General features: G+C 62.4%; 1 protein-coding gene across 1 annotated transcript; it reads left to right on the plus strand.

Moving 5' to 3' along the window:
• The first annotated feature begins 811 nt into the window (after window positions 1-811).
• On the plus strand, window positions 812-26,630 carry LOC144279394 (cell adhesion molecule CEACAM6-like). The gene is made up of 8 exons (XM_077840881.1): window positions 812-1,248; window positions 1,563-1,928; window positions 22,168-22,443; window positions 22,607-22,873; window positions 23,030-23,150; window positions 24,355-24,404; window positions 25,546-25,577; window positions 25,876-26,630. The coding sequence occupies exons 1-8, from the start codon at window positions 1,179-1,181 to the stop codon at window positions 25,993-25,995; spliced, it is 1,302 nt and encodes a 433-aa protein (XP_077697007.1). The 5' UTR covers window positions 812-1,178; the 3' UTR covers window positions 25,996-26,630.
• Window positions 26,631-27,388: the final 758 nt, after the last annotated feature.

The following is a 27,388-nucleotide window of genomic DNA, read 5'->3' on the forward strand; positions in this document are numbered from 1 at the left end:
TGCCGGGCGCTGCCCAGACCCCCCCAGACTGAAATCGGGGCCCCGTGGTGCCGGGCGCTGCACAGACCCTGATGGAGATATGGCTCCCCGTTGTGCGGGGCGTTGCACTGACACCGGCTAAGGTCAGGCCCCATCGCTCTGGTCACTGCACAAAGAGAGATCGGGCCCCCTGCCCCCCATTGTACTGGGTGCTGCACAGACCCAGACTGGGCAAGTGTGTCTCTCTGTGAGTGTGGCCCCACGTGCTGACACACCTGTGCTGAGTGTGACTCTCTGCCGGTCCGATCTGGGCCAGCCACAGCGTGCGGGGTCCCCTGAGTTATCCCCGAGACCCGGTACTGAACAGAAGAGCGGCCCGACTGGGTCAGAGCAAAGGTCCATCTACCCAGTGTCCTGTCTGCCCACAGCGGCCAGTGCTGGGTGCGCCCGAGGGAATGACCAGACCCGGGAATTGCCCAGTGATCCATCCCCTGTCGCCCATTCATCGGTGGACCTGTCCTCCATGAATTTATCCCGTTCTTTTTTGAACCCTGTTATGGTTTTGGCCTTCACAACATCCTCTGGCAGGGAGTTCCACAGGTTGACGTGCGTTGTGTGAAAAAATACTTTAGCTTTGTTTGTTTTAAACCTGCTGTCTGTTAGTTTCAGTTGGTGGCCGCTAGTCCGTGTGTTGTGACAAGGAGTAAATACCACGTCCTTATCTCCTCTCTCCACACCAGTCATGATTGCATGTATCCGCCCTTAGCCGTCTCTTTTCCAAGCTGAAAAGGCCCACTCTTATTCATCTCTCCTCACATGGCAGCCCTTCCATCCCCCTCATCATTTTTGTTGCCCTTTTCTGAACCTTTTCCAATTCCAGTATCTCTTTTTTGCGCTGGGGCGACCGGATCTGCACAGCTCCCAGCTGCCCCTGCCCTAGAGCGGGACCCACAGGCCCAGGGACACAAACAGCTGGGCAGGTGGGAGGGGCTGGCTCGGAGTTAGCCCTGCCCCCAGAGAGGGGGAGGAGGGTGGGGACCGGAGCTGTCTCGTCCCCACCCCGCCTGGCCAGAGTCTCAGTCAGGGAGTCCCGGCAGCTGGCACAGCTGCTCCAGAGAACCCAGGCGTCCGGCGGGGCACCCACACTCGGCTCTCTCCAAGGCCACGGCAGGCAGCGATCCCCGGGGAGGAGAAGGGCCATGGGGCGTCTGTCCGGGAGCTGGGACCCCCCCGCATGGGGCGGCCCCTGGAAAGGGCTGCTGCTGGCAGGTGAGAGCAGGGCATGGGGGGCGGGCTTGGCAGCTTTGGGGCAGAGGGTGGGGGTCACCCCTTCGGGGGTGTTAGTCCCAGGACAGGGTCCCCTGTGGCCCCCCAGGGAGCCTACCCCCGCCCCCGTCTGCCTGACAGCTGCTGTTTGAATTGTTCTTGGGTGTCTGGTCGGATCCTGCGCTCTCTGGCCGGGTGTAGCCGGGCGGCTGGTCCCCCCTGGGCGGGCACTTGCTACTTGTGTCCCCCCCAGACCCCGACTGAGCCCCCGCGCCCCGGCCCCTCGCTGCCCAGCTGAGACTCTCCTTCCCCCGCAGCCTCCGTCCTGGGCTCCTGCCTCCAGCCGGCCCGAGCCCAGACCCCGGTGACCATCGTCCTCACCCCGCCGAGCCCCGCGGTGGGAGGGGGCGTCAGCCTGGCCCCGCAGCCAGCGCCACAGGACTTGCTGTCGTGCAGCTGGTACCGATCAGCGACCACGGATCCAAGCAGCCGGATCCTCACCTACTACCCAGGACCACCCCCCGTCCAGAACAACGACTCGGCCCACACGGGGCGGGAGACAGCGGGGCCGGACTGCGCCCTGCACATCGCGGGGTTAAGGCTCAATGACACCGGGAGCTACACGGTGGATATTCAGAGCCGGACTAGCCCTGGCCTCGGCACGGTGCATCTGCCCGTCTCTGGTAAGTGCCACCCCCGGGCCCTGCCCCGTCCCCATCCCCGCCCCAGCGATGGGCTCTGGGCCTCTCCCCGGAGATGAGCCTGGCTGGGTCATGGGGGGAACCCGCCCCCAAACACAGACACCGTGGGGTAGCCTGGGACTCCCTGCCCCCTGCTTCTCCTGGGAGATGGTGCCCCCCAGAAATGTGGGGCTCTGGGTCCCCCCCGTCCTGGCTCTCCCTGAGGTGCCAGCAGTGTGGGATTGAGCCTCACTGGACATAGGGGGATCCCTGGGCTTCCCAGCACCCCCAGAACCCGCCGTTCCCACCGATGCCCGTTCAGGGTCCAGGGTGAAATGGATTTGCTGGGTCTCAGCTCGGTTTCTGGTCCCTGAGTGGGATCCAGCCCCTCACTGGCAGCAGTGGCAAAGGGGCCAAGGGCTGGGCCAGAGACCCTGAGATCCCCTGGGGTTTGGGGCACACTCTGGTGAGGGAGGCTATGTGTGTTGTGGGGGGAGCTCTCCCTCATGCCACCTGCATCGGCCCTGCTCTGGGCACGGAGGGGTCAAGCTCTGGGGCCGCAGTTCCCCCCAGGGTCTCTGGTGTCCCCAGCCCGCCCTGGTGTCTGCAGTGTCCCCCTGCCTGTCCCAGCCTCTCCAGCTCCCCCTGGTGTCCCTGGCACCCCCCACCCCATCCTGGTATCCCAGTGCCCTCCCACCCCACTGCCTCCTGCCCACCACAGCCTCTCCGGGCCCCCCTAGTGTCTCCCCCCATCCCGGCATCTCTGCCTTGGCAGCCTGAGTGAGCATTAACCTGCCGGGGGAGAAGCGTCTCCATGGCAGAGCCGGGTCGTGCTGCCCCGGGGAGCTGGCTCTGACGGCTCTGCCTGGGGGGGGGGACGGGCTGCAGGCGGGGGCGTGGGGGTGGGGAGGGGGACAGGCTGCACCATCACAAGTCCCTGTTCACGGCGCTCTGGGACGTGGCCCCTGGCGCTGGGGGGAGGGAAACGGCTGGCCCTGGGGGGCAGTGGAGGGGGGGTGGTTTCAGGGCATGGGAGGAGGGTCCAGGCTGGGTGTGAGGGGGTGGTGTCCCATGCTGGGGGGGAGTCCGGGTTGGGGAAGGGGGTCTGTGCTGGGGTTCGGAGGCACATCTGTGCCAGGGAGTGCCAGGGCCCCGCTCCCTGTGTGTGACCAGTGCTGGTGTGACACCCGCTCTTGAGTGCTGGGGTATTTGAAAGGGGCAGATTCACCCCTTCTCCCTCTGGCTCCATGGGGAGCTGGGGCTCTCTGGGACCCTCCCCCAGCCCCATCTGTGTGTCCTCACCTGGGGCCAGGATCGGGGCACCAGGGCTCGAGATCAAGGTTCTGTATTTGGCTGGTGGTTCCCGCCCCAGACTTTGGGCCCCCCACACCCCCTGCATCCCAAGGTGTCCATGGGCTGCCGTTCCCTCTGGGGCGGTTCTCTCTAGCACACCCTGCCCCCCTGCCACCGGAGTCCATCTTGCAGTGTGATCGGTGCAAAGATCTTCGCACACCCTAGTGCAAACCCCGCCCCCTGGCTCGCACCGTGTGATTCTCAGTCTCAGTTCCCCTCCCACTTTGGGGGGAGGAGCACGCTCACAGGACCTGATCCTGGTCCCACTTGCCCCCGTCCAGCGCTGCTGCCCAGTCCCCAGTGGGAGTGCGGGTGGGATCGGGAGATTGACGGGGGCTGTGGGACAAGGATCAGGGGTGCAGGAGCCCCCTCCCGTGCCACCATAGAGCCAGTGCCCATCACTGTTTGGAAGCCAGGAGCTGTCATCACCTTGTGCCTCAGTTTTCAGGGGCACGTGGGGCCTGTTTGTGTTTTCTACCCCCCCCCCGCCCGCTCCACACACACACAATAACTGGGGGCAGAGGGAGCCCTGCTGCTGTGGATGATGGGGGACCCCTGGGAGCTCTGGGGGGTGACTGCCAGGTCTCCCCATCCCTGGTTAATCACCAAAGGGCCCGTTCCCAGCAGCTGCTTGCCCAGGGAAGTAGCCGCAGAAAGAAGTTGTGTCTCTGTGCAGCCGGCCCGTCTGCTTTCAGAGGGGGCCGGGGGGGGCAGGATCTTGCGTGTCCTTTGCGGATCCTGAGATGGTGCGAGGGCGGCTGGACTCCTCGTGCCAGGTGTTGGAGGGGGGAGAGCGCTGCCCCCCCAGAGCCCTCTGTCCCGTCCACCCCTTCTGCTGGCTCTGCCCCAGGCGGGGTGCGCAGACCCTGCCCGGTGGAGTTCGCTGACACCGTAGCTCTCGTCTGCGTGTCCTCCCCTTGCCCCGGCGCCAGGCTGGCTGAGGGCCAGGCAGCCCCCTGGCTGGGCGAGTGCCTGGCGCTGATCCCGGACAGCCGCACCCTCACCCTGGCCAGCGTCACCTGCGGTCACACCAGGGCCTGGTCGTGCGAAGCCTCCAGCCGGGTCAGCACCAGCGACCTCATCTCCATCGACTCGCTCTGAGAGTATCCCCAGCTGCGCCTCAGCCTCCCGGCTCCCCCTGCTCTGTCGGGCCCCTCACCGGGGCATCTGGGCTCCGGGCTCCAGCCTCCTCTGGCCTGGTCTGCTTTCTCCTGGGTAGCCCCGGAGATCTTTCTGCGCCGCTTCCCTGGGAGGGAACCTTCCTGCTCTATGTGCCCATCGACTGCCCCCTGGACCTGCTGCCCCGTGGGACTCAGCAAAGAACCTGGAGTTTCATCTTTCTGTGGTTGTGGGAGCCCGGACTCCTGGGTTCGATTCCCAGCTCTGCCGCTGACTCCCTGGGTGCCCTTGGGCCAGTCCCTGCCGCTCTCCAGCCCTCGGTTCCCAGCTGTAACATGGAGAGTGATCCTGCCTTTGGCCGCTTAGACTGGGAGCCCTTCAAGGCAGGGGCCGTCTCCCTGTGTCTGTGCAGCGCCTGGCGCGAGGGGCCCTGATCTGGGTCGCAGTCTGTGCAGCACCCAGCCCGACGGAGCCCTGGTCTGGGTTGGGGTCTGGGCGGCGCCCAGTGCGAGGGGCTCTGGTCTGGGTCGGGGTCTGGGCGGTGCCGGGCACGACGGGCCCCTGGTCTCAGCTGGGGTCTGAGCAGCGCCCAGAACAATCGGCCACTGTGTGTTACCATAATCCAGGTAACAGATCAACCTGCTAAAACACAATGGACCAAATCCATCCCTGGTGTAGGGTAGCTCTGCCCCAGGGCAGTTCTCCAGCACAGGCCACACAGCCCTGCCAGCCCCCCAGCCGAAGCACTTCTGGCTGGAGGCTGACAGCCCCTGCCTGCCCCCAGAGCTCCCCAGCCGGACCCCTTGCCCCGTAGCACAGAAGCCCTGCAGCACGGCCGGGGCTGGGAAGCTGCAAACCCCTGTTTTCCTGGGGAGCATCTGGCCGGATGAAGGGAGGGAGCGTGGGGCCCCCCGATGGGCCGAGTCTGGGGTGGGAACCCTGGGCGGGGTCTGATGGGAAGAGCTGGGAGAGCAGCGGGGGTGGGGGGTCCTTACCCCACAGCAGAGACGCTGCCCTCGGCCTGTTCGCTGCCCTCGGCCTCCCTCCCCCATTCACCTGTCAGGGGTGCTTGGCTGACCGGGGGAAGGGCGGCTGGCGAGGTCACTCTCAGCTGTGTCACCCTGGGGTGGGGGGCAGCTGGGTCCTTGGTGCCTGGCTAGACCCACCCTGGGTCCCAGAGTGAGATACTCTATGGGGGGTATGGCACTGCGGCCCCACAGAGTCTCCAAGCCCCCCAATCTTTCTCCTCCATATGCCCTGGGCCCCCACCCTGGTCACCAGGGAGCTGGAGCCCCTCCCTCTGTGAGCCTGGTCCCACCTCCCCCCAAGTCGGGGTCTGGCAGGTTATAGGATAAGCAGGCGGGGGCGGTTAATGGGTAACTTGCTGGGGGAAGCAGGAGCTCAGAGCAGAGAATCCCTGCACCGGGCAGTGAAGCCGGGTGGATCTGTTGTCATGGGCAGAGCGGCAGGGCAGTGGGTGGCCGATAACCACCAAGAACAGGTCCTGCCGCGTCCTTTGTGCCCCGTGTGCCTGTCACCCCTGAACCCGTCTGCGAATCCCCCTCCCTTTGTGCGCCTTGTCAGTAACCTTCGGCCAGCGCCAGCTGATTCGGTGACAGGAACGGGAAGGCGCCACCCTCAGAGTCACTGTAAACGGTTAATAATTAACAGACTTGGTGCGTTTGCGGCCAGCGGGGCCATTCGACCAACTAGTCCGGCTTCCTGCCTAGCGCAGGCCAGAGAATCCCCTGCTATTGCAGTATGGAGCCCAGTCACTTGTGCTCAAGGAACAGGCCCCAGCCTGGATCCGAGACAGGGGATCCACCCTGCCCTCGGGCGTTCGCCCAGCGGCTGGTCACCCTGGCTGGTACAAATCTGGGCCTTTGTCTAACTGGGACGTGTCTGCCTTGAACTTCCAGCTGTTCCTTCTCGCTCGGCCTTGCTCTGCTCCCAGGCCTGGTGTTATCTCCCCACGGGGGGGCTGACGCGCTGTTATCAGACAGACACACTCACACAGAGCTCCGAGAAGCTCAACACATCGAGCTCTGCCAGTCGCTTGCTCCAAGGCATTTCCTCCCGCCCTGAATCGCTTCTGTGGCTCTTCTCTGCCCCTGATTTAGTGACCAGGGGATCAGTCGTCACAGAGCCCAGCAGCTCAGCAGGGGGCTTATAACCACCCGTATCAGCCTCTGGAGACGCTTCAGACCATCCCTCACCCGGGCCTGACGGGTATTTGAGCCAGCTCACGGATCAGACCCGAGTTAGCCGTCGATCGAGGGATCTTCCCATAGCGCAGGAGCGGGGGTTTCGCCCTCCAATCTGGTTCCCACTGTGTTCCTTCAGGAGGCCGGGTCCCTGGGCCCTGGGGCAGCCCTGGGCATTGGCGCCAGCTCTGGGTATTTGGTGCTGGGTGCTGGGGCTCTCCCTGCCCTGTGGAGGTGCGCGACCATCCTGTGTTTGCTCCATTCGGGCCTGACCCTCGTGATCAGCCCCGATCAGCAGCTCTACGCGGCGGGCTCTAATCTGAGCCTGCCCTGGGTCGCGGACACTAACCTGGCCGTGGGGGGCGCGTGGAGTCACGGTGGGATGCAGACCCAGGAAGAGGGGCCGCTGTCCGAGTTCCTGATCCTCAGTCTCTCTGTGAACCCCTCGGGCACAGAAACCCCAGAGCCGGCAGCGTCCTCACGCGCCGCTACGACAGGGCCGACCTGGAGATCGCGGTGCTGGGTGAGCAGCCGGGCACCGCGCCCCTCGCCTGCCTCTGTCTTGGGCACGTGGGGTGCTGGGGGCTCTGTCAGTCTGGCCAGCCGGCGCTCAGCTGCCCCGGGTCTGTCCTGTCTCCAGCCAGGCTCCCTGTCTGCGTGGGATGTCCCCTGTAACTCCCTACACCGACCCCATGGGTCAGCATCGTCCCCGCGCGCTGGGATCTCCCTGTCTCTGCAGCCAGGGCTCTGGGGCTGGCCTGGATCCACCCCTCAGGCTCTGTTCTCTGGGGGACGCTCCCGCCTGTCTCCAGTCTGGATCCAACCGTGCCCTGTCACCATCTTCCAGCCCTGCTGTCCACGCTGCCCTTTCAGCAGCCGGGCCCGGGGCTCCAGTCTGAGACTCGTTCCCGCGTCGCTGGCCCCGTCTCTCCTGACGCGGGATCCGAAGCCGGACTGTGGCCCGTTGATGAATGACCCCGTCGCTCTGCATTGCCTGCGCCTTGCCCCCAACACCCCGTCTGCCATCAGCCGGGTCGGTGCGGCTCTGTCCTGCCCCCTCACCACCCCTCGGGGCCGTCCTCTCCCTCCCTCGCTGCGCCGATATCGCCCATCCGCGCAGGGGGTGCCGGCTCTCTTGGGCTCTCCCCAGCACCTGCTCTTCCCTCCTGGCCCAGCCTGGTCTAACCCCCGAGCGTCTGTGCTTCGCCAGAGCTGCATCAGCCGTCAGCCGGTCACTCGTTCCACCGGCCGCTCCCATCAGCGCCTCGTGCGCCCGCTCTCGCCGGCTCTGCACCCAGCGCCGGCTCTCTCGGTGCCCGGTCAGTTCCCGTTTCACCCCCGTGGGGTCTCTTCTCCGTGGGCCGTTCCCAGGTGTCCGGAATCTGGATCGTCCATCGCTCCGGATTCCATTCCTCAGCGCAGCCCGCGCTGCCGTCTCTGCCTGTCTGTGCCCAGCGCCTGGGCTCCGCCCTCAATTTGCTCTGCCGAGACCACCCCAGCCCGGCTCTAGTGTACATTTGGCTTTTCAATGAGCTCCAGGTGAGCGGCTCCGGCTCTGAGCTCCAGGTCACCAATCTCTGCGTCAGCCACTCTGGGAATTACACTTGTGTGCCCATCACTGTCTTCCCCTTCAGCTCAAGGAACGCCACCCTGGAGATCCAAGTGCAGGGTGAGCAGCCGGGCACCGTGCCCCCACGATGGCCTCAGTCTACTGGCAAACTGAGCCCTGGGAGCTGCATCACTGTCTGTCCAGCCGGTGCCCCAGTAACACCAGGTCTGTCCTGTCTCCTGTGACGAAGTGGGACTGTTTAACTTTCTTAACAGCTTTCACTTCATCTGAGACCTTCTCAAAGCTCTCCACACTGGATCCTTCAACAGGAAAGTCAGTGGATCCATTCACAACAGAAAATTTCTGGCTGTTAGGAACTGAAACTTTCTTGATTAAATCACTTTCACACCCTTCAGTTGCAGTAAACTGCTTGCAAAGACTCCATGAGGATTCCTTTCCCGAGGGGCTTTTCTATGCAACAATTCACCCCTCCCAGAAATTCTGCTCTTACCCTCTTCACCTAGGGCTTGCTCTAGAGGAACACTTTCCTGAGCAACAAAGGACTCTTTCTCGGTCTCCCTTACATCCAGAATCACCTCTGGCCCATCCGGTGGATTCCTCCACAATCCCCTTTCAGGCAAACTTACAGACTTCCTAGATAAAAGGTCAGAAGCATTCTCCTTCCCTTTGCCACACACAAGTTCAGGAATCTTTTCCTTCTTGCGACAGGTTTCCACATCCTCAGTAGGTAACACAATCACATCACCTTCATGCTCTCCTTGTGCCCTGGCTAGGATCTCACCCTGATTAGACAGAGTTGCTGCACCCTTTCCAACAACACACTAGCAACAGGCAAAATACAAGCAGCAGAATTGTCTGGTCTCTGGGATTTTACATAGACCCTAACTGGATGCGACCTAGTTACAGGGCCATTCTCCCGAGCAGACACAAACTTAGGACCCTTCCCTTCCTGGGCTTTAGCTGAATCCTGAACCAGCTCTGAGACAACTGCACGACCCTCAACCATCACAGACAACTGCTTGGAGACCGGGGTAGCTCCCTCCACAGGCAAGTCAATACCCCTGACAGACACAGGCACGTTTCCTTCCCTGTCCCAATTCTCCACCCAGCTAACAGGTAAGGTCCAGAGACACTCATCTGCCACTCTCCTCGCCTTCCCGCCCTGCTGACTAGACACAGCCATCAGCTCACAAGACTGCCTAGGCTCATCCAAACTTTCCTTACCAAGCACCTTGCCACTCCCCACAGATCCCCTGCCCTGCCTGTGTCTCCCCAACTCAGCTGGGGTCTCAGCTCCCACTGTGCTCAGCGCTGCCCTTGCTGTCCCAGTGGGGGTAGGCAGCGAGCTTGCTGTTTTCCTCACTGCATCAGAGCCAATGTGAGCCCCCTCTCTGGTGTGCAAGGGGGGCGGGGAGCCCCAGGGGTCTGGATACAGGCAGGCAGGTAGCCTGAGCCTAGCAGCTCCTTCTTGCTGCCAGACAGGTCATCTGCATTTTCACTGACCATTTCCCTCTCCACCGACTGGTTCCCTGGATTCAAATTCAAACCCTTGGCAGTTACAGGAACAGGGCCTGGATCCTGTCCCAAAGAGACACAGTCACCCCACAACAGGGTCTCGCAGCCGATATCCCGGAGAACCCCAACGACCAGCCAGCCCGACCCCCTCCTGGGTCTGCACAGGGATCTGGGCCACAGGCAGGGCGGGGGGCTTCGTCCCTCGGACCCTCACCCAGCTCACACAGCCCCTCAGCATCTGAGGCTGCACCACCCAGGGCCTGACACCAGTTCTCTCTGTGCCAGGATCTCGCCACCCCAGGAATGTCTCCCCATTGACCATCCCCTTCCGCTCCCACTGGGGGTCCGAGGGGCCTGGCCCCAGGAATCTCCACACAGACATATAGGTCAGGGTCAGGAGTGGGAGCCTGTCCACCTCCCCACCCATCTGGCTGATGGAGTCTATGGCCTTGGGACCCAGCAAGGGAGCTAGACACCGGGGCTTTTCCGCAGGGTCCCCCTGGTTCAAACCTCCAGCCTGCTCAAAGGCAGTGAGGTGGGCATCCACACCCCCCCCCTCCTTAACCAGGGGCAGCAATTTAGTCTCGAGGTTCCCTGCGGAACTGGCCCCCCGGGGTCTATCCCCACTCACCCCTGGGAGGTCCCCTAGGCCTCTCCGCTCCCCCACCACCAGTTCATGCTGCTGCTGCTTCTGCAGCTCTTTCTCGGGCTTTCGCTGTCTCTCACAGTCCTCTTGCTCTCTCAGACTCAGCTCCAACCCATCCATCTCCGATCCCCGGATGGGGAACCCGATCATGAAGACCCTCGTCTGGTCGGGGACAGGAGTCTCGGGGATGCCTGGCTCCCACTCCAGCTGCTCCCAGATCCTGCTGTAGCCCCATTTGGGGTCAGGAATCTATCCCTTAGAGCGGTCATCCTCCTCCAGCTGCAGGATTAACTCTGCTTTGGTGAACTTTCCAATGCTCAACCCTCTCTTTCTGCACAGGGTTACAATGTCCTTCTTAAGGAGACGGTGACAGGCCATCACTCCGCTCTTCCCAAGTTGTTGTGGACTCACAGACCTGTGTGCTCTCAGCTCCCCACGGTTTCCAGGGAGAACCCCTAGTGTGCCAGCCCTTCTCGAGGTCACCACCTCTTTGCCAGGGTCGAGCTGCAGACTCCTCCGCCCCTGGGACCGCTCGCTGCAATCCCCCGGGGGACCCTGTTACTGCAAAAGTCCTTCTCTCTGGTCACACACTTCCAGGAGTTAACCGCCCCCTGAAACCGTCTCTCTCTGAATCTTCAGCACGCCTGGTCCCCGTCAATCCCCCTTTGTTTTACTGCTCCCCAGTCACTTACTGCAGGAAGCGCCGTCCACGGGGTGCAGTGCATCCCACCGCTGCCACCAGTTGTCACGGGCGATGCTCTGGAACTGCTCCCCATGAAGCCAGTCAGGACTCTGGGGCAGTCGCCTTTCTGTGAGCTGCCTGTCTTCAGGACACACAGCTCACACAGCTTCCACCTTCCTGGGTCTGACCTCGGAGCATTCAGCATCCTCTGCCCCTCCGTATGCTTCCCACAGCGAGTCCGCTCAGGCGGGGCTCCTGGGAAGCCAGAGGGTCCTGCCCCCCAACTTCGCAGTCAGACGTGACTCTCAGCCAGCCAGTAAAACAGAAGGTTTATTAGACGACAGGAACGTGGTCTAAAACAGATCTTGCAGGTGCAGAGAACGGGACCCCTCAGCTGGGTCCATTTTGGGGGGCAGTGAGCCAGACAACCCCGTCTGCACTTCACTCCTCGTCCCCAGCCAACCCCAAACTGAAACTCCCTCCAGCCCCACCTCCTCTGGGCTTTGTTCCTTTCCCGGGCCAGGAGGTCACCTGATTCCTTTGTTCTCCAACCCTTTAGCTCTCACCTTGCAGGGGGGAAGAGCCCCGGCCATCAGTTGCCAGGAAACAGGGTGTCGGCCATTCTCTGTGTCCAGACTCCTGCACACACCTGCCCTCCAGGGCTCTGCAATGATCATACACCCTTATTGCACCACCTAGATACTTAAGAACTTCATAGGGGAAACTGAGGCACCCCCACACTATTCAGAGGAAACATTAAAAACAGTCCCATTTCGTCACATCTCCAGCTGGGCTCCCTGTCTGCATGGGACGTCCCCTGTCCCCTGCCACCCTGTGCACCAGCCCCGCGGGTCAGCGCCCTGGGCCCTCCCTGTCTCTGAAGCCGGGTCTGGGGACTTCAGCTCAGTTCTGGATTCACCCTTCGGGCTCTGTTCTCCAGGGGACGCTCCCGTCTGTCTCCAGTCTGGATCAGACACCCCCTGTCACCTGTCACTGCCTGCACCGATCCCACTCCCTGCACTGGGCGCTCTCAGCTATTTTACTGTCTGTCCAGCCACATCCCCCTGCGCTCTGGTCCTGTCCAGCTTCCTGCCTGTCTCCTGTCACTCACTGGACCAACCTGATGGCCAGTGCAGCTCACAGCCCTCAGGGCCGGACCTGGACATTCATGAGATCGGGATACAAATCAGGCTTTAAATCCAGGTCCTGGTCAGAGCTGTGCCTTCGCTGTCGGGACCCAGGGTCTCTTCGGGTTGCAGTTTCCACATTTTCACCCCAGTCAAAAGGACCACAAACTTGCTCTTTGTTAAATGAAAGTGAAGATTGTCCTGAAAATCACAGGACTCCAGGAGCTGAGGATCTAAAAGGGGGCACCTAACATGGCAGGAATTGGCCGACGCCTCCATCTGAGACCCCATCGTTCCTTGTCTGAGACAGTCTGTGGTGGAAATGGTCAAAGGCCCCTTCTCACAATCCCGTGGGATGGCGGCCCTGGTCTCAGGCGACTGGAGGGCCAGGACACACATTGACGCTCTCTCTGTTCCCTGCAAAGAAATGCTGCCCAGGCCCCCGGTGACGCCAAACCCAACCCTGGAACGGTTTCACTGTTCACTGTCTGTCCAGCCACATCCCCCTGCGCTCTGGTCCTGTCCAGCTTCCTGCCTGTCTCCTGTCGCTCACTGCCCCGACCTGGCAGCCGTGCAGCTCATGGACCTTGGAAGTGGACCAAAACGATCATGAGATCGGCATGTAAATTACAAGATGTAAATCGAGCTCCTGGTTGGGGCCGTGTCTTCACTGTCTGGATCCGGGGTCTTGACTGGATGCGATTTCCCCCATGCCTGCCATGCCCATGGCTCTGCATGCCCCCCATCCCCCTTTCTCCAGTTTCCCCCCGTCCCCCCCAATGCCAGGTGCTCTGTGCTCCCCCATCTCCGGGTCCCACACTCGGTTGCTCATGTCAGTGGAGCGCTGGGCGTTTATTGGAAGTGGCTTGTTTCCCCCATGCACTGAGATCCCGGCACCTCTGGCTGTTTGGCAGGGGTGGCTCAGGGGTCAGGGCTTAGAGGATCCCCAGGGGAGAGCTGTATGGGCAGGGGGACCGCTGCAGGATTCGTACGGCTCGGGGAGGTGGGATGCCAGCCACATGGGCGCCTGCCGTGTGCCCGCCCTGGCTTTGCATCCCAGCCAGACGTGCCGTGTCTTTGATGGATGCCAGGGACTTTGTCCCGTGGCTCCACTCCCTGCCCGGGGCAGCCCTGCCGGGGGAGGGGAGCTGCACCTGCCCAGCTGCTTCCTCCTTCGCTCTCTTGTTTGTGCCGACATTTGCCGTTTATTTCCTTGTGCGAGTGTCTCCCTGTCAGCCGCCCCCACCCAGCGCCACCAGCTCCCAGCGGGGGATGGTGTCACGGAGCCCCAGGCCCCCTGCTGCGCCCCCAGCTCCGGAGCAGCCCCTCGAGGGACCCTGCGATGTGCCAGACCCCCAGGGGTCCCCCTTGTCGTGCTGGCTGGAGCGGCTCCCCACTGCGAGTGCCAGTCTCCGGCAGAGTGTCAGAAAACAGGGCAGACCCCCCAGCTGGCGGTGTGCTCGGTGATTAGATTTCCCCCGCCCAGTAACGAGTGTGCACTCCCGCATCACTGCAGCAGGGTTTCCAAGGAGCCAATCTTCCCACCCCGCAAACTGGGCTGCGTGAGGAGAGGTTATTAAACCCCAGAGCCACCCCCTTGGGTCACTCCCGACCCAAAGGCCCGTCACTTTCCCCGGTCAGTGGATGCTTTTCACCTCGCCTCAAAGACAATGCTGGGGCCACTGTCTCGACTAAACTACCCAAAGATTTCCCAGCTGCAGACTGTCACGGAGTCCCTGGGCGATGCTCTGGAACTGCTCCCCATGAAGCCAGGTAGGACTCTGGGGCAGTCGCCTTTCTGTGAGCTGCCTGTCTTCAGGACACAGCTCACCCGGCTTCCACCTTCCTGGGTCTGACCTCGGAGCATTCAGCCTCCTCTGCCCCTCTATGCGTTTCCCCCAGCGAGTCCGCTCAGGTGGGGCTCCTGGGGAAGCCAGAGGGTCCTGCACCCCAACTTCACAGTCAGACGTGACTCTCAGCCAGCCAGTAACACAGAGGTTTATTAGATGACAGGAACCTGGTCTAAGACAGAGCTTGTAGGTGCAGAGAACAGGACCCCTCAGCTGGGTCCATTTTGGGGGGCAGTGAGCCAGAGAACCCCGTCTCCACTTCACTCCATGTCCCAGCCAGCCCCAAACTGAAACTCCCTCCAGCCCCTCCTCCTCTGGGCTTTGTTCCTTTCCCAGGCCAGGAGGCCACCTGATCTCTCTGTTCTCCAGCCCCTTCAGCTGGCACCTTGCTGGGGGAAGGGCCCGGGCCATCAGTTGCCAGGAAACAGGGTGTCGGCCATTCTCTGTGTCCAGACTCCTGCACACACCTGCCCTCTAGGGCTCTGCAATGATCATACACCCTTATCCCACCCCCTAGATACTTAAGAACTGCATAGGGGAAACTGAGGCACCCCCACACTATTCAGAGGAAACATTAAGAACAGTCCCACTTCGTCACATCTCTCCCCCCTTCGAGATCAAACTGAGTGGGGTCACTTTAGCCGGTGACCTGGGGAAGTTCGAAGCCACCAACGTTCCCATGGATGCCCCAGCATCTCTCCCATTCCTTGGTGGGGAGTTACACCAGGCCCTTCCAGTTTCACGCCCTCCCTTAGGTCGGGGGTGGTCGATAGCACTCGCAGGCTGCATGTGGGAAGGTTTATGCGGCCCGTGCCCTTTGGCCACCCCAAAACCCCAGGGGGTCAAACTGGGATTGGGTATGCTCCCCAACAAGCTGGCCAAACACAGCCACTTGGTTATGGGACTGTTTAACTTTCTTAACAGCTTTCACTTCATCTGAGACCTTCTCAAAGCTCTCCACACTGGGTCTTTCAACAGGACAGTCACTGGATCCATTCACAACAGAAAATTTCTGGCTGTTAGGAACTGAAACTTATTAAATCACTTTCACACCCTTCAGTGGCAGTAAACTGCTTGCAAAGACTCCCTGAGGATTCCTTTCCCGAGGGCTTTTCTATGCAATAAGTCACCCCTCACAGAAATTCTGCTCTTACACTCTTTACCTAGGGCTTGCTCTAGAGGAACACTCTCCTGAGGAACAACAGACTCTTTCTGGGTCTCCCTTACATCCAGAATCACCTCTGGCCCATCCGGGGAATTCCTCCACAATCCCCTTTCAGGCAAACTTACAGACTTCCTAGATAAAAGGTCAGAAGCATTCTCCTTCCCTTTGCCACACACAAGTTCAGGAATCTTTTCCTTCTTGCTACAGGTTTCCACACCCTCAGTAGGTAACAATCACATCACCTTCATGCTCTCCTTGTGCCCTGGCTAGGATCTCACCCTGATCAGACAGAGTTGCTGCACCCTTTCCAACAACACACGAGCAACAGGCAAAAATACAAGCACCAGAATTGTCTGGTCTCTGGGATTTTACATAGACCCTAACTGGATGCGACCTAGTTACAGGGCCATTCTCCCGAGCAGACACAAACTTAGGACCCTTCCCTTCCTGGGCTTTAGCTGAATCCAGAACCAGCTCTGAGACAACTGCACGACTCTCAACCGTCACAGGCTGAAAGGCCCCTTCTGTCTGCTCCACAGACAAAGAAGAGCCAGACACACTTTCTCCTTTCCCAGACACACAGGTTGGGATCTCATTCCCTTTGTCCCAGCACACAAGGCTGGTCACAGACAACTGCTTGGAGATCAGGGTAGCTCCCTCCATAGGCAAGTCAATACCCCTGACAGACACAGACCTATTTCCTTCCCTGTCCCAATTCTCCACCCAGCTAACAGGTAAGGTCCAGAGACACTCATCTGCCACTCTCCTCGCCTTCCCACCCTGCTGACTAGACACAGCCATCAGCTCACAAGGCTGCCTAGGCTCATCCAAACTTTCCTTACCAAGCACCTTGCCGCTCCCCACAGATCCCCTGCCCTGCCTGTGTCTCCCCCCACTCAGCTGGGGTCTCAGCTCCCACTGTGCTCAGCACTGCCCTTGCTGTCCCAGTGGGGCAGGCCACTGCTTTCCTCAATGCATCAGAGCCAGCAAGAGTCCCCACTCTGGTGTGCAAGGGGGCAGGGAGCATCTCTCTGTGCCACCCAGCCCCAGGGGGCTGGTTACAGGCAGGCAGGTAGCCTGAGCCTAGCAGCTCCTTCCTGCTGCCAGCCAGGTCATCTACATTTTCGCTGACCATTTCCCTCTCCCCCAATTGGTTCCCTGGATTCAAATTCAAACCCTTGGCCGTTACAGGAGCAGGGCCTGGATCCTGTCCCAAAGAGACACAGTCACCCCACAACAGGGTCTCGCAGCCGATATCCCGGAGAACCCCAACAACCAGCCAGCCCGACCCCCTCCTGGGTCTGCACAGGGATCTGGGCCATAGGCAGGGCGAGGGGCTTCGTCCCTGGGACCCTCACCCAGCTCACACAGGCCCTCAGCCTCTGAGGCTGCACCACCCAGGGCCTGACACCAGTTCTCTCTGTGCCAGGATCTCGCCACCCCAGGAATGTCTCCCCATTGATCATCCCCTTCCGCTCCCACTGGGGGTCCGAGGGGCCTGGCCCCAGGAAACTCCACACAGACATATAGGCTGGGACCAGGAGTGGGAGCCTGTCCACATCCCCAACCATCTGGCTGAAGGAGTCTGTGGCCTTGGGACCCAGCAAGGGAGCTAGACACCGGGGCTTTTCCGCAGGGTCCCCCTGGTTCAAATCGCCAGCCTGCTCAAAGGCAGTGAGGTGGGCATCCACACCCCTCCCTCCTTAACCAGGGGCAGCAATTTAGTCTCGAGGTTCCCTGCGGAACTGGCCCCCCGGGGTCTATCCCCACTTACCCCTGGGAGGTCCCCTAGGCCTCTCCGCTCCCCCACCGCCAGTTCATGCTGCTGCTGCTTCTGCAGCTCTTTCTCGGGCTCTCGCTGTCTCTCTCAGTCCTCTTGCTCTCTCGAACTCAGCTCCAATCCCGTCCATCTCCGATCCCCGGATGGGGAACCCGATCGTGAAGACCTTCGTTTGGTTGGGGACAGGAGTCTTGGCGATGCCTGGCTCCCGCTCCAGCTGCTCCCAGATCCTGCCATAGCCCCATTTGGGGTCAGGAATCTGTTCCTTAGAGCGGTCATCCTCCTCCAGCTGCACGGTTAACCGTGCTTTGGTGAACTTTCCAACGCTCAACCCTCTCTTTCTGCACAGGGTTACAGTGTCCTTCTTAAGGAGACGGTGACAGGCCGTCACTCCACTCTTCCCAAGTTGTTGTGGACTCACAGACCTGTGTGCTCTCAGCTCCCCACGGTTTCCAGGGAGAACCCCTAGTGTATCAGCCCTTCTCGAGGTCACCACCTCTTTGCCAGGGTCGAGCGGCAGACTCCTCCACCCCTGGGACCGCTCGCTGCAATCCCCCGGGGGACCCTGTTACTGCAAAAGTCCTTCTCTCTGGTCACACACTTCCAGGAGTTAACCGCCCCCTGAAACCGTCTCTCTCTGAATCTTCAGCACGCCTGGTCCCCGTCAATCCCCCTTTGTTTTACTGCTCCCCAGTCACTTACTGCAGGAAGCGCCGTCCACGGGGTGCAGTAGATCCCACCTCTGCCACCAGTTGTCACGGAGTCCCCGGGCGATGCTCTGGAACTGCTCCCCGTGAAGCCAGTCAGGACTCTGGGGCAGTCGCCTTTCTGTGAGCTGCCTGTCTGCAGGACACACAGCTCACACAGCTTCCACCTTCCTGGGTCTGACCTCGGAGCCTTCAGCCTCCTCTGCCCCTCTGTGCGCTTCCCACAGCGAGTCCGCTCAGGCAGGGCTCCTGGGGAAGCCAGAGGGTCCTGCCCCCCAACTTCGCAGTCAGACGTGACTCTCAGCCAGCCAGTAAAACAGAAGGTTTATTAGACGACAGGAACATGGTCTAACACAGAGCTTGTAGGTGCAGAGAACAGGACCCCTCAGCTGGGTCCATTTTGGGGGGCAGTGAGCCAGACAACCACGTCTGCCCTTCACTCCATGTCCCAGCCAGCCCCAAACTGAAACTACCTCCAGCCCCTCCTCCTCTGGGCTTTGTTCCTTTCCCGGGCCAGGAGGTCACCTGATTCCTTTGTTCTCCAACCCTTTAGCTCTCACCTTTCAGGGAGGAAGGGCCCAGGCCATCAGTTGCCAGGAAACAGGGTGTCGGCCATTCTCTGTGTCCAGACCCCTGCACATACCTGTCCTCTAGGGCTCTGCAATGATCATACACCCTTACCCCACCCCCTAGATACTTAAGAACTGCCTAGGGGAAACTGAGGCACCCCCACACTATTCAGAGGAAACATTAAGAACAGTCCCGGTTCGTCACACAGACGAGTTACTGCCAGGCTCACACAGGTACTGTACATCACAGCGACTCCGGGTTTGTCGGTCCAGTGGCAGCCGGGCTGCATGCTCTGCTCGTTTTCCGTACGTCTCTCAGCGTGGCCCAAAAGGGTCCTGGGGCCTCTGTCCTGAGGCTCCGAATTCCTCAGGCCTGAGACGCAGGATCTTTCCCTTAGCCCCGTGTTTATGGATCTTCTTCCCAGGCGAGCGACAAGCTGCCGGGGCCCCTTCGCCCACGTGGGCGCGGGTGAGCAGCCAACGCAGGCAGGCTGGGCATTTCCACTCTCCCTCGACGGCTCCTGCTTTGGAGTTAACAGGCTGCTTCACTGGCAATTCTGAGGCCTCGACCCCGCTTGCTGGGAAAGGCCCTGTAAATACCATGTGATAGAAACGACCTTCCTGAGGTCTCAGGCAGTTTCGCACCTCAGGTGAAGTCCCACCTAAACGCCGAGACACCTGTGATTGGGAGCCAGTGACACGCAGGGTAACGTCTCGTGAACCAACACGCTACAGATCAGTGCAGACAAGACACCGACGTCTCCCTTTAATCTACACCTGCGAGTGAACGGCTTGGACGCACCAGGAGCTCTTGACAGCCCTTCGTCGCTGCACCCGGTGAATTCCCTCTGGCGGTAGCCTGAGCTGATCTGTCTGGTTAGACAGCGTCACACCCCTCTTCCCCTCCCCAGCCCCCTCCCCACGCCTCCGAGACGGAGCCCCTGGGCGCCAGCCCCTGCCTCACCCCGGGAGCTCTGCCGGGCGCGGCCAGCGGAGCCGGGCTGCTGGGGGCCTGGTGCCCCCACAGGGATTGACGCCCCTCGGCCAGGGTGGTCCGTCGGGTCCATCGGTCCCTGGCTGTGGCCTAGGCAGCCCTGAGCTCTGTGCTGAGACGGGAAGGTCAGTGCAGAGTCCAGCCTGGTCAGCCAGAGCCCGGCCAAGCTGCCGCGAGCCCACGGTCCGGCTCTGTCTCCCTTCCTTGGGCTTGGTCCACGCTACCAACTGCATTGCTTGGGGGGTGTCCCTGAGCAACGCGGTGACACCGTCCCGACCCCGGTGCAGACAGACTTCTCCCCTCAACGCACCCACCGCCTCTCGGGGAGGGGGAGTACCGCCACCGATGGGAGAAACCCCCCACCCCCCAGCGTCTTCACGAAGTGCTGCAGACAAGCCCTGAGCCAGTTCCCAGGCGAGAAACCCCGGGCTCCTTTCAGAAACCACTGCTTTTCCCCACCTCACACCTTCCAGTCCCTTGCTCTCGACCTGGGGTCTCTGCTCAGCTTCCCTGCCAAGAGCCAGGCAACCCATCTCCCCCTGGGTTGCTCGGGGTCAGTGTCTTGGGGACTGGGCTTTCTTGTCTTCTTGGACTTTCCATTGGTATGGGCTGGCCTTGGACAGGCTTTTAATGACCCAGTCAGTCCACTCAGGCAACACACACAAGCCTGTGTCTGCCCTGAGAGCAAACATAATCCTTTCCCCCCACTGGATAGCAATCCAAAGTGTGCGGGAAACTGAGGCACACAGAGGATTCATAAAACTATTACAAACAATTCTCCTCCTGCTCCGCCCCATCTCGGTGGCATCTCTGCAGAATTCCACAGGAGGATGCAGCTCCCGCTAATCTCAAAGACCAGTGGCCGGGGAGGGGCCCCACCTGCCCGGCAGCTCCAGACATTGGAACCAGCCCCAAACAATCATGAGATTGGCTCAAAAATTACAAGATTTAAATCCAGCTCCTGGTCAGGGCCGTGCCTTTGCTGTTGGGACCCAGGGTCTTGTCGGGTTTTGATTTCCATTTTTTCTCCCCATTCATGTGGCCCAGAAACTTCTTTTTTATTAAATGGAAGCCGAGATTCTACCAAAAATCACAGGACTCCAGCAGCTGAGGATTTAACCTAGGGCAGGAGAACCCCCTTGTTCTCTGTCTCGGATGGTCTGTGGTGGCAAAAGCCAAAAGAAGCTTCCAAACTATCCCGTGGGACAATGGCACCAGGACCCTTCCCACCGTCCCGCAGGACAGCGGCCCCGATCCTGGGCAGATGGAGGGGCAGGGACACAGAAATGCTGCCCAGGTCCTCGGTGACACCGAACCAAACCCAGGTGCTGGTGAACGCGACCTTCACCCTCACGCGTATCAGCGCCGACACCCTGCTCTGGCTCTGGGACGGGGCGTCCCTCGCGCCCAGTGAGCGGCTGGGGCTGTCCTCCGGGAACTGGACCCTCACGGTGCCGGGTGGCACCCGGGGTGACGCCGGCACCTACCAGTGCGAGGTCGGGAACCCCGTCAGCACCGAACGTCAGCACCGAACGCAGTGCGAGGTCGGGAACCCCGTCAGCACCGAGACGGGGGCCTGTGAGTAACTATAGCCCCAGCCGCCCTGCCCCTGGCCCTGCCGGCATCGCCCAGCCGCGGAGATGCAGCTGTGTCTAGGGTGGGGAAGGCACCTGTTTATAGCTTGCTCTGCTGGTGCCCTCCCTCCCCCATCCACTTCCTCTCTGTGTAGACGGGCCAGACTCCACCAGGATAGACCCCCCCGGACCCATCGGCCTGCCCCTCGGGTCCCCTCTGACCCTGACGTGTGTCTCCGACTCCGTCCCAGCCCCGAGCTGTCGCTGGGTTCTCAATGGCACCGACACTAAGGAGAACAGGAGCAACTTGACCTTTAACCCCACGAGCTTAGATCACCAGGGCACGTACAGAGCCAGGCTCACAACCCCGTCACCGGCCTCACGGCAAGTGCAGAGATCGTGGTGGAGGGAGAGGAGCCGGGCACCGCGCCCCACACTCACTTGTCTGTCCAGCCGGCGCCCTGGCTACTCCGGATCTGTCCTGTCCCCAGCCGGGCTCCCTGTCTGCATGGGACGTCCCCTGTCGCCTGTCACTCCGTGCACCAACCCGGGGGGGGGAAGAAGCTCGGAGGGGGACAGGGGGATGGGGGGTGCCCTGAGGGAAGAATGGGAGGGGATGTTCCCAGCCCCCCCCCGCAGGGGGTACAGGCTGGAGGGGTTTCCTTGGCCCTGCTGCTGGAGTCCGGACGCCCCCTCCCCATTCGGACTCTTGCGGGTCGTGGGGAGATCTGGGGCTGTGAGGCACTTGCTGAGCTATGGGGCTGGGTGGGAATATGGGGCAGCACTAGGCTGGGGGCTGTCCCCCTCGCTCCACTGAGTCTCCCCGATCTCCCCGGGGTCAGTGAGATCGGCTCTGGCTGACTGCTCATGGTGTGCCCCCTCGGCCTGGGTCTGGGATGGGCAGCTCTGTCCGGGTCAGAGGGGACGGCAAGGACCTGGCACAGGGCTGTGCCCACAGGGCGTCCGGTGGCACCAAGAGACCTGTGGGGTTGTTACCCTGAGTCCGGCCTGAACTGTCACGGGATTGGCTTGAAAATCCTGCTGTCGGGCCGGAGCCTGGGAGCTGGAGCGTCGCTCTCCCCTCGAACCACAGCCGAGAGTCTCCCAAAAATCACAGGACTCCGGGAGCCAGAGCATCAGGGAGGCACCAATAACTGAGACTCGACGCCGGGGAGAGGGACCCTCTGCCAGACCCCAGAAGGTGACTGCCCGTCTCCGCAGCTCTGCATAGGGCAAAGGGCACCGCAGGACAGTGGTGCTGGGCCCTTCCCACAACCTCACAGGGTGGCAACCCCAGCGCCCTAGCCCCAGTCCCGCAGGACAGCAGCCCCGATCCCGCATGGAGGGGCAGGGACACACGGTAACGCTCTCTCTGTTCCCTGCACAGAAATGCTGCCCAAGCCCACGGTGACGCCAAACCAAACCCAGGTGCCGGAGAACGGGACCTTCACCCTCACGTGTAACAGCTCCCCCCATGCCGACACCCTGCTGTGGCTCCGGGACGGGGCGTCCCTCGCGCCCAGTGACCGGCTGGAGCTGTCCCCTGACAACCGGACCCTCACGGTGTCAGGTGTCACCCGGGGCGATGCCGGCGCCTACCAGTGCGAGGTCAGGAACCCCGTCAGCACCAACCGCAGCGAGCCCAGCACCGTGACGGTGGCCTGTGAGTAACTGCAGCCCCGTCCCCCGGCCACGCTGCCCCCGGCCCTGCTGGCATCACCCAGCCACGGAGATGCAGCCATCTCTGGGGTGGGGCACCGGGGCTGTTAATACGGGGATCTCTCACGGGTGCCATCCGTCTACTGACCCTGTCCCTCTCTGTGTAGACGGGCCAGACTCTGCCAGGATAGACCCGCCAGGACCCATCGACCTGACCCTCGGGTCCCCTCTCACCCTGTCGTGCGTCGCCGACTCCGTCCCAGCCCCGAGCTATCGCTGGGTTCTCAATGGCACCGACACTAACGAGACCGGGACCAGCTTGACCTTTAACCCCACGACCTTAGATCACCAGGGCACGTACGAGTGCCAGGCTCACAACCCAATTACCAACCGCACTGCCCGGGCGTCTGTCGCCGTGCGGGTGACAGGGACGGGTGAGTCCCCGGGATGGAACAACGCTCTGCAGACACAGGGATCCCACTTCTGGCACCAACGCCCCAGTGCGGCGCTAGGGGCCCAGGCTGCAGGGAGCGGCGTGGGGGGATTGTTACTGACCGTCTGATCCAACCCTCCCCACATCTCTCCTCCAGACCCAGTCGCCCCTCGTCCAGGTCTCTCTGCCGGGGCCGTCGCTGGGATCGTCATCGGGTCGCTGGCCGGGGCGGCGCTGATCGGGGGCCTGCTCTACTTCCTGCTCTGCAAAACTGGAGGGTAACGGCTCGGGAGGCTGGGGGCTGCACTGAGTGCTGGTGAGGCGGGGGGGTTGGGAACTGTCCCCGGGCGCTGGAGGGGGTCACTCTCTCTGCCCCCCAGCCCCAGGTCTCTGCACCCTGCCCCTCGGGGTCTCTGCTTGTTGCTGTCTCTGTGGTGAAGGGTCCTTCCACATCTCTGCCCGCCAGGATGGGATCTCGCCCCACACGCTTCTTGGAAACAGTGTCAGGTCTCCTAGGGAACAATCCCTGCCCAGGCTGGCACCCAGCGTCCTGAGCCACCCCGGAGCTGCCCATCTGTCACGGCGTCCCCGGGCGATGCTCTGGGACGGCTCCCTACGAAGCCAGTCAGGACTCTGGGGAAGTCTCCTCTCGGGGAGCAGCCTGTCTGCAGGACACACAGCTCCCCCGGCTCCACCTTCCTGGCTCTGACCTCGGAGCATTCAGCCTCCTCTGCCCCTCCATGCGCTTCCCCCAGCGAGTCTGCCCAGGCGGGGTCCTGAGGGGGCCAGAGGGTCCTGCCCCCCAACTCCGCAGCCAGACGGGACTCTCAGCCAGCCAGTAACACAGAAGGTTTATTAGATGACAGGAACATGGTCTAACACAGAGCTTGTAGGTGCAGAGAACAGGACCCCTCAGCTGGGTCCATTTTGGGGGGCAGTGAGCCAGACAACCCCGTCTGCCCTTCACTCCATGTCCCAGCCAGCCCCAAACTGAAACTCCCTCCAGCCCCTCCTCCTCTGGGCTTTCCCCGGGCCAGGAGGTCACCTGATTCCTTTGTTCTCCAACTCTTTAGCTCTCACCTTGCAGGGGGGAAGGGCCCAGGCCATCAGTTCCCAGGAAACAGGGTGTCGGCCATTCTCTGCATCCAGACCCCTGCACACACCTGCCCTCTAGGGCTCTGCAATGATCATACACCCTTACCCCACCCCCTAGAGACTTAAGAACTGCCTAGGGGAAACTGAGGCACCCCCACACTATTCAGACGAAACATTAAGAACAGTCCCGCTTCGTCACAGAGGGATAGATAGATGGGCATGGCGTTCGTTAGGTGTGTGTGGGGGTGGATGGGCCGTGGGGTGGTGAGAGGAGGGGGGACAGGTCTGCAGTTTTGGGGAAGCCGATGAGTTGCTGCCCCCGTCCCTGGCGTGGGGGACGGCGCAATTCTCCCCCCCGGCGTCATGTGGAATCTGCTGTTTCCCCAGGGGGCCCAAGCAGCGCCCGCCCGTCGGAGGTCAGGCCACGCCCGCCCACAGTAAGTAGCAGCCCCGCCCCTTGCAGCTGCATGCCACGTGCCGCGTGGGCGGGGCCTGCGAGCTGTGTGGGCGGGGCCTGTGAGCTGTGTGGGCGGGGCCTGCACCGCTGCCAGTCCTGCTGTCACTCCCCCATGCCACAGTGTGATGGACGGCCAAGCCCCGGGGCATGATGGGAAACTCCCCGGCCGGACAGGAAGTGACATCGCACCAGCCCCAGTTTCCAAGAGCCCGTCTGGGATTCTCTTCCCCCGGGCTGGGTCCCGGGTCCCCCGTGGCTGCTCTGGGCTGTGGGTGTCACGGGCTCCGGGTGCCCCCCACCCCCGGTGCTGGGAACTTCGGGAGCAACTGTGGAGATGGGGAGAGGGGGCACTTGGGGCCTGGGGTTCCCTGCTTCTCCGATCCCCCCACCCCCTTTCCTCTCTCAGCCCCCCCTTGCTCCCCTCCCTTCCAGGGCTGGTGCAAGGATGTTTCGCGCCCTAGGCGAAACTTCCACCGTGCGCTGGCTCCCCCCCCCCGTTCCGCCCCTTGCCCTGTGGAGCCGTGGGGCAGCTCCCCACCCCCCATTCTGTCCCCCCCTTGGCCTGCGGAGCCGTGGGGCAGCTCTCCACACCCCCGTCTGTCCCCCCCTTGGCCTGGGGAGCCGTGGGGCAGCTCCGCACCCCAGCTCACCTCTGCTCCACCTCCTCCCCGGAGTGCGCTTTTGGCCGCCTCCAGCCACCTCGTTTGCCTAACGGTTGCACCGGCCCTGCTCCCTCCCCAACCCAACCCGCGCGGCTGGTGCTGGCAACCTGGGGCAGCACCGCGAAGACACAGGCTGGGGGTCATGTGAGCATGGGATTCCCTGCTTATTCCCTCTCCCCCCCCGGCTTCCCCATGCTCCCCACTCCCCTCACGCCCACTCCTCTTCCCTCCGTCTCCCCCCACCCCAGGTTCACCACCCTGGTGCAAGGAGACCCCCACCCTGAGGACCCCACGCCGGCTGCAGCCGCTAACCCAGCTGATGCTGCTTTGCCTGCTGGCACTAACTCCGCATGGGCCCTGCTGCCCCTGGGGGGTGGGTCACTGCTTGGCTGGGGGGGGGCCTGCGCCCCAGGACTGTCGTGTTTCTAACCCCGTCTGTCTCCTGTCTCTGTCCTTCAGACCAGGGGGTCGGTGACAACAAACCTACCTTGGTAAGGAGCCTTCGTGTCCGGCCGCAGGACTCCTGGGTTCTGTCCTGCTGGTGGGAGGGGAAGGGAGCAGGGGGGACTGGGAGCAGGACTCCTGGGTTCGTTCCTGGCCCTGGCAGGGGAGTGGGGTCTGGAGGGTTAGAGCACGGAGTGGTGGGGGCTGGGAGCCAGGACTCCTGGGTTCTATCTCTGGACCTGGCAGGGGAGTGGAGTCTGGTGGTTAGAGCAGGAGGGGCTGGGAGCCAGGACTCCTGGGTTCTCTCCCTGGTGCAGTCCTTGATCTGGCTTTCCTGTTTTCCAGGGTGATGAGAACATTCAATATTCTACTCTAGCCTTCACCACAGGAGACCAGAAGCCGCCGCCCGGGTCCCAGCCCCGCCCGGAGAGCGGCACCGTCTACTCGGAAATCAGAAAGAAATGACTGTGATTTGCTTGGGACTCTCGGGAATTACTGCACCCCCCCCACCCCTCCCACCCCCACCCAGGGGAGCATCTGCCGTACCTCCCCCATGCAGGATTTGCTGGGGGGCAGCTCCAGTCCCACCTACCCCCTCCCCCCCATGCAGGGTCACTGCCCACTGGGCACAATGAGTGTGGTCCCCTCCCCGGGTGAGAGCCGTCAGGACTCCTGAGGGGCTCTGGTAGGGGAGGGGGGTCGAGTGGTTAGAGCAGGGGGCTGGGAGCCAGGACTCCTGGGTTCACCTCTGCTTTGCACAGGGGTCGGGGCTGGAGGGGGTGTGCTATGCAGAGGGGGATGGTCGGTGTGTGGGGCTGAAGGATAACAGGTGACACCCCCACCCCAGGCCGCGCTGTCGGTGCTGGCTGGCGCGGGGTGTGGATCTGGGCAGCCCCGGGGCAGGGGTGAGGCAGTGAGTCACCCCATAGCATCTCAGCCCACAGCTCTGTGCCCCCCAGCTCCACCCCCAGCTCTCCGCATGCCCCTCCCCAAGCCTGCTGCTGTCAGACAGCCTCCAAGGTGCAGGGCGGTTGTGTTGCTCGGGGGGGGGGGGGGGTGTGATGATTGTGCGGGGTGGGGGGTGTCACTCGCAGCGGGGGGGACTGGCTGACTGGGGGGTTGTACCATGATTGACGCTGTTTGTAATAAAACAAAATGTCAAAACTGCCCCCACGACAGCCCGGTGTGAGGGGGGAGGGCAGAGACGGGCTGACGCTGGGGGTGGGGCACGGGGACATGGCACAAGCAGACACGGACACGGGGACACGCAGGTCCTGGGTGTGGGGACACACAGACGGACACAGGGATGGGAGGACACTGGGGCGACAGACAGACACACGGACAGCGACACGGGACGGGCAGGACCCCGGGCACAGGACGGGCTGGTCGCCGGGTCCCCGCCCCAGGCACGGGGCTCGTGTCCGGTTGGACTCAGGGGCTCGGCCGGTGGGAGCCGGGGCTGGGGGTAACGGGGCGCCGTTCCCTGGCCGCAGGGATGAGCTCAGTGCGCTCACGCCCCAGCAAGCGCCGAAGGGGACAGAACCGGGGGACGGTTCCAGGCGTGACCCCAAGCCCCCCCCCAGCGTTGCCCACGGCTGAGCTCGGTGCAGGCCGGCTGGGGGGGTCTCCGTGGACGCCCCTTTGGCTGCTGCAGGGCCGTGACCTGCTGAGGAAGGGTCCTGGGGAGCATCTGTCACCAGCAGCAGCTGGGCCAGGACACCCCGGGGACTTGGACGCGCCGGCTGGTCGTCACAGGCTTCCTGGAGCCGCTCCCTGGAGGGGGCGTCTCTGCCGGGGCCTGGGCTCAGCTGGGCCGGCTGGGGCACCCTGGGGAGCGCGGGGGGGGGGGGGGGGGGCT

This window comes from Eretmochelys imbricata, chromosome 24 (assembly GCF_965152235.1).
Source record: "Eretmochelys imbricata isolate rEreImb1 chromosome 24, rEreImb1.hap1, whole genome shotgun sequence".
Lineage (NCBI taxonomy): Eukaryota > Metazoa > Chordata > Testudines > Cheloniidae > Eretmochelys > Eretmochelys imbricata.